The following is a 6,750-nucleotide window of genomic DNA, read 5'->3' as shown; positions in this document are numbered from 1 at the left end:
CCACTTCTTAAATTTCAAAATCTCTCCCCCCTTTCAAAAACTTTATTTGCTTGTGATTTCAAACTTAGACATGTTTCAAATTAGAAACTTTGGCCTTATGCCAATGAACTTTCAAACTTTTTCTTAAATCAAATTTGTAAATAAATCTAATCATATTGACTTAAAATTTCAAAAGACAAAAAGAACTAACACTCATTCAAACTTTTAGGCCCTTTTGTGCCTCTTTTCACTTAACTTTTGGTTTAAAACAATTCACTCACTTTGAAATTGTTACCGCGAACTATGAGGTTTTGATCCCTCATTTTTATGTTGGTACGTAGGCACAAGTCCGAAGATCTTGTCAAACACAAAAATATAATCAATGAATTCTTTTCTCATCCCCACACTCTATTTTTTCTCAAACATCTTTTATACCCAAAAACACATACACACATAAAAAAAGGGCTCCCTAGGAGTACCTAGGACACTTTGGGTGCTAACACCTTCCCTCTATGTAACCAACCCCTTACCTGTAATCTCTGACATTTTATTTGTTTAGATTTGAAAACTTTTTATCTTTGAGTTTTGTTCGTACTTTTCCATTTTCCTTTGGAAACAATAAAAACACGGTGGCGACTTTGGTTTTGTTGACGTTAAACTTATCCATAGTCTGATGGTAATAAATTTACCGCTACAGATGTCTTAAAACTATGGGACACAGAAAGAATGATTTTGAAAAACTTTCTCTCTCTGAATTGTCGAAGAGTTTGTCTCTCCACTGATATGTGGACTTCTTGTCAAAAGTTGAGCTATATGTGTGTGACGGCCCATTTCATTGACAATAATTGGCACTTATAGAAGAAGATTTTAACTTTTTGTCAAGTCACAAGTCATACATGGTATGCTATTTGTGAAACAATGGAGATGTGTTTGAACAATTAGGGTTTAAGTCGTGTGCTTAGTTTGACGGTTGATAATGCTTCCTCTAATGATGTTGGAGTTGAACGTCTCAAGAGAAGGCTTTTGTCTAAGAATAATTTAGTTATGATCGGAGACCATTTTCATATGAGGTGTTGCGCACATGTATTGAATTTAATTGTGAAAGAAGGTTTGAAAGACATTGATAATTCTGTTTATAGAGTTTGTCATGTTGTTTGGTATGTTAGATCTTCTCCCACGAGGCTTGCTAAATTCAAGGCATGTATTAATGAGGAGAGCATGGACTATAAAGGTTTAGTTTATCTAGATGTTGAGACTCGTTGGAATTCAACTTACTTGATGTTAGTATCTGCATCAAAATGAAAGAACCTTTGAAGAATTAGGTTTTCAAAACAAAAGGCACGTGAAAGCTATATTTTGACTTAATGAGTTTGATTATTTGCTTAAAAAAAGTTATGCTTAAGTTACAAACATTTTGAAATTTGTATGGACTGTTATGCGATTTATGGTGCCTAAAGGGGACATTTTGGTGACTTAGATTTATGTTTTACTGTCATCACATGCATTCAAGCTTTGTTTCATCAACATACGAGTCGTATTAAACTTTTACATAACACACGTCTTCATATATAACACTGTCATGTCACACTTTCACTCACACCTATTATGCTTTTATGTTTGTTTGATCAATTGACTTAACTTGTAAATTTATGTGGAACATTTTATATTGTGCTAGGTATGTGAATGAGTTGACAAAGAAGGGAAAATGTGTCCCAACGAAAGACGATTGGAAGCATATCAACTTAATCATTCCATTCTTGAAGTTGTTTTATGATGCTACAGTACACCTATCAGGGTCATCTTATTTGACAAGCAATATTTATATGTTTGAGGTCCTGGGTATTGGAAAGAGCATTGTGGATATGTCTACATATGAAGATAAACATATAAGTTCATCAGCTCAAAAGATGAAGATGAAGTATGATAAGTATTGGGGAACTCATGAGAAGCTTAACATGATGTTGTTGATTGCTCTAGTTTTCAACCCTAGGCGTAAGATTAGATTGGTCGACTGGATCGTAAGACAACACTATAATAAGGATGATAGTGATGCTTTGAAAGCAAACTTAGATTCTTGTTTGAAATCTATTTATGAGAAATATTGTGCTGGATTTATGCCTCCTTAAGGTAATTCAAATGAGCCGCAAGTTTTTGGTAGTGTTAGTCATCCTTATGGAACTGCTGAGTTCTATCTTTCAGAAGGGTGTGACAATGCAGATAATGAATTAAATACTTATCTTGGAGAGAAGTTAGAGCATAACATGGAGATAAATATTCTAGAGTGGTGGAAAGTTAAATCTGGCCGATATCCCATCCTTGCAAACATTGCAAGAGACGTGCTGGCTATACCCATAAGCACAGTGGCATCTGAATCTGCATTCAGTACAGGAGAAAGAGTTCTTGATCCATATCACAACTCGTTAACACCTACAACAGTCGAAACACTGATATGCACCCAGGATTGGCTCAAAGGAACATCTTCATCCCGTATTACAAATGAAGATTTTGATATTCTTGGAAGATTTGAACAAGATATGATAACTAACTATATTCCCTAATGTATTATTATTTATTATACTTGAGGCATAATGAACTGTCTATAATGTAGAATTACTTTATACGGAAGATGGTGCTAGCTGTTCAACCTCCTCAACCTCTGTTGCACTCGAAAATGACTTAACAATAAAGAATTATACCTTTATTATAATTGCCTAGAATTGAAATATCGGTAATAAACAATTAGTTTGATCCCTAGATGTGGATGATGTTTGGTCCCTAGTTGTGGATGATGTTGGTATTATAGTTATATATTTCAAAACTATTTTTAAGTATGTTTTCTATTAGTATTTTTCAATGAGTTACACAAAAGTATTTCTAAGTGTGTTTTCTATTAAAAGTCTTTTTAATTTTCTTGATGAGTTCTCTATTTAATGAATATTATTATTTATTTATTTTATTTGTAGATATGATGAATGATGCAAAGAGATGTTGGAAACTTAGATGATGCAAAGAGATGTTGAAAACTTGGATGAGTTATCTATTTAATGAACAATTATGATTTATAGAGAAATATTTTATACCATATTATTGATTTTTTTTTATGTAACACATCATACTCTGTGAATGTTATTAATTGAAATATTGTTTGTGAAGATTATAAGAATAAAAGTTAAAATAATTTTTTAAATAGAGGTTTGACATAAACTAGTTTTATAACTAATTAAAATAAAAAGACTAATTAAAGAAAATAAAACTATTTTTGATATAAAATTAATTTTTTAAATAATTAATTTAAAAATAAATAAAAATTGGTTTTGAGAGAAACCAGTTTAAAAATCAATAAAAACTGATTTTGAGAGAAACTAGTTTAAAACTGATTTTGAAAAAAAAGTGGTTTTTTTAAAGAATTGATTTGAAACCGAACCAATCCATTTATAAATCGGTTTTAAAAAAATAAATTGATTTTATTGAACAAAATTTAAGATCCAAACCAAATCATATATATGATTCAATTTGGTTTGGTTGGATCCAAACCAAATCATATATATGTTTCAATTTGGTTTGGTTGGATCAAATTTGATTTGGTTGGATCAGATTTCATTAGATCAATAACAAATTAATAAAATAAATTATACTGTAGCATAAAAAAACATTAAAAAAAGTGAGGTAGTTTTAGTCTCTCATTCACATAATTAATGTGTCACTTGTATTTTGACATGACATGTTCGAAAAAAAAATTATAAAATAATTTATTATATATCACAAGTGATGTGTGTATGTAAATTGATGTGTTAAAGGTGTGTGAAAACTCAAACAATCTTTCTTTTTTATTTATTTAAAAATAAAGGGTTGATTTTAATAATAAAATTAATATTATCTACTAAAATATTTATGTTTATTATAGTTAATAGACTTATTTAAAAAAAAGTAAAAACTAATAAATAAAAGTATAATAATGAAAAAATTATTATTCTAGAAAGACATTTATCACTTTTTATAGGACAGACGTATTGTTGTAGTTTTATTTTGTTTGAAATATTAACTACTTTTGATATCATATAATTTGACTGAGTTATGTTTCAATATTTTGTACTATACTTATTTTTATTTAATAAAGAAAATAGATAATAAAAGGTTAAATTTAATCTCATTTTAATATAAATATTTTAATTTAAAAAAGGTAAAATTTAATTTCAAATAACTAGTACTGAGTTGGATTACAAGGACAAAATGAGTTGTATCAACATGTTTCCAGAACCACACAACGGTTGTCTATGTGTTAATTCCCTCACCACAAAAACTACATTACATTAAAAACTAAAACAAAAACAAAACAAAAAAACAGAGGAAAAACAGAGCATGAAAAATACACGACAGCTTCATAGAATTTCCTCTGTTCCAACCTTCAACCCAACGAGAATCACGATGATCAGTGACAACACTCGATCCTATGAACACGGTCTCTCAAAATCCCGTTGAACAAAGCGATTCTATTCGCCGGAATTCCACGACTTTTCGACGTTTCACTTCTGCAGTTGCCATATACTCTGTTTCGCTTCCTCTGTTTCTCTTTCCTTACCACTTCACTCTTCTTCTCTCTTTCTTGATTCACGCTTTCTTCAAATCTGACTTTCTTCGTAGTCTTCTTCGTATTCATCTTTCTCTCCCTTTTCTTTTCCTCTGAGAACAAAAAACAACAACAAACCATATAGTAAGAACTAAGAAGTTGTTCTTGACATAGTAAGATGAATGAAAAAAGGGTAGGTGGTGTTACCTGAATACAAACAAGAGCGCAGAACGTGATTTCCTTGAATTTGAAAGGATGGGTTTGGGTTATTGTTTTGTCTCGAGAAAACAAGATAAAGCATGGTGCTTGAGACAACCATAGCAGTAGTGAAAACAAGACCCTGTGAAAAAGAAGTCATTTTTTTTTGTCTAAGGATTGAGTTGACTTGACCAGAGAAGAAGATGAGTTGAATAAATATATAGAGGTGGATGAGATTGCTTCGTGAAAAAGAAAAAAAGAATTAATTATAAAATTGTATAAATAATAATAAATTGTGGTAACCTGTGAGTGAGGGGGGTATAGAAGAAAAGTAATGGCAGAAGTTAATTGGTGGTTAATATAATGTACGAGACTCTAGATTTCTCTGATGGGGATTGATAGATTTTAGGAATTAAAAGGATAAAAGATTTGAAGGGTGGGTCGGTGTGTGTGTATGGAGTAGTGTTCGGTTTGGCTTTTGCCTTGCTAAGTAAGTACAAGAAGAAGTTGGAAAGTGTTCGGAGTAATTTCTTCTTAGTTAGTTAGATTGGAGCATTATGCTCCTAATTGAAATAAGTATTTAACAATAATATTCGATTAAATCAAATTCAAAAATAACATTCTATTCAAATGAAGGAGATTTGTATTGTTTCAAAAGTTGCATTGTTGCTCTAATGGTTAAGGTGTCTAGTGACAAATGCAAAACATAATTTGGGAAGTTATTGAAAGTAATCCGGATTTATTTATGGTATTTGATGAGATCTTAAGATGAGCATCTATGTCATAAGTTGGGCATGTCATCCTCCTGATTGTCTGGTTCGGGTTATTCATGGGATAGGGGACGTTAGTAGTCGCATTATGGGTATTGGAAAACCATCTATAATAAACTCTAATTGTTAAGAAATGTGGTCGAACCTAACTTAATCCTACAAAATCGGATTGTAAGGTGAGGATTTCCCCCACTTATAAGGACATGTTCATGTCATATACTGTCTGATGTGGACTCTTAACACACCCCATCACACCCAGGCTAGACAACTGAAGTGTGGAAATAAATGACGGGTGATCCAATAGTGAAAACCTAATAGCATGTGGGCTACCGATCTTAAACTGGACTCTTATACCATATTAAGATATGTGATTGGGTATAACTCAATCCTACAAAACCTACTTGTAAGGTGAGGATTGCCCCACTTATAAGGACATGTTCAAGCTATATATTGTTCTATCTGAGACTCGTAACACTGATAACCTTGATGCAAATGAAAGAATTATATTAGACACAAGGTTGTTAGAGAGAGTCTTCATAACACTTATCTTCACTGTAAAGAGCATACCTCTTAAGTGTAGTTTTGCTTTCTCTCAGGCGTTAAAAGATGCATTCCTTAAGGTGGTTGCTAAGCTAAGATCTGTAGGTGCTTGGTTTCGGTTGTTACTTGTTCTTCGTTACACTTTACAGGTGGTCAAGCCTCAAAATAGGCGGGACCGCATGTATGGGACCGCTCATTTTCAGAAGGCTTTTAGAACATTACAATCCTGGACCGCTTATTTTTCAATCCTGGACCGCTCATTTTCCCTAGTGTTACACCCATTTATTCATTATATTAGTGACAATTGCAATATTCTTCTTTATGCTTGGCATCTTGATAATGGGACCATCATAGGGGATTCAAAGAAGGTGGCTAAATCCATTTACATCATTCGGGAGACCGGTCCAGAATTAGGTCTCAAATTGAATATTCATAAAATTGAGATCATCCTGTCTTCATGTGATGGTAGTAAACTTTACGGGGAGTTGTTTCCTTTAGAAATTAAGAGGTAGGTGTTAGGGATGAGGTTTCTTTGAGGGACTGTTAACCGAGATTAAGGCTTTATCGAGGGGTTGTCCATGAAGAAAGCAGACAAGACTGTTAAGTTAATGCATCTTCTGCCACAACTAGGGCATCCCCATAGTGAAATTCTTTTACTTCAATCTTGAATGGTTATCGCCAAACTATTTTTTGGTC

At 32.3% G+C, this 6,750-nt stretch overlaps 1 protein-coding gene across 1 annotated transcript; it reads right to left on the bottom strand.

Annotated features, from left to right (window-relative positions):
- Positions 1–4,196: 4,196 nt before the first annotated feature.
- On the bottom strand, positions 4,197–5,072 carry LOC127087578 (uncharacterized). Its single transcript, XM_051028484.1, has 2 exons — positions 4,754–5,072; positions 4,197–4,659 (listed from the first exon to the last, which is right to left on the bottom strand). The coding sequence occupies exons 1-2, from the start codon at positions 4,902–4,904 to the stop codon at positions 4,409–4,411; spliced, it is 402 nt and encodes a 133-aa protein (XP_050884441.1). The 5' UTR covers positions 4,905–5,072; the 3' UTR covers positions 4,197–4,408.
- Positions 5,073–6,750: the final 1,678 nt, after the last annotated feature.

Source organism: Lathyrus oleraceus, chromosome 5, assembly GCF_024323335.1.
Source record: "Lathyrus oleraceus cultivar Zhongwan6 chromosome 5, CAAS_Psat_ZW6_1.0, whole genome shotgun sequence".
Taxonomy (NCBI): Eukaryota; Viridiplantae; Streptophyta; class Magnoliopsida; order Fabales; family Fabaceae; genus Lathyrus; species Lathyrus oleraceus.
Note: the sequence above shows the minus strand (reverse complement) of the source record. Positions and strands in the feature narration are given on the sequence as shown.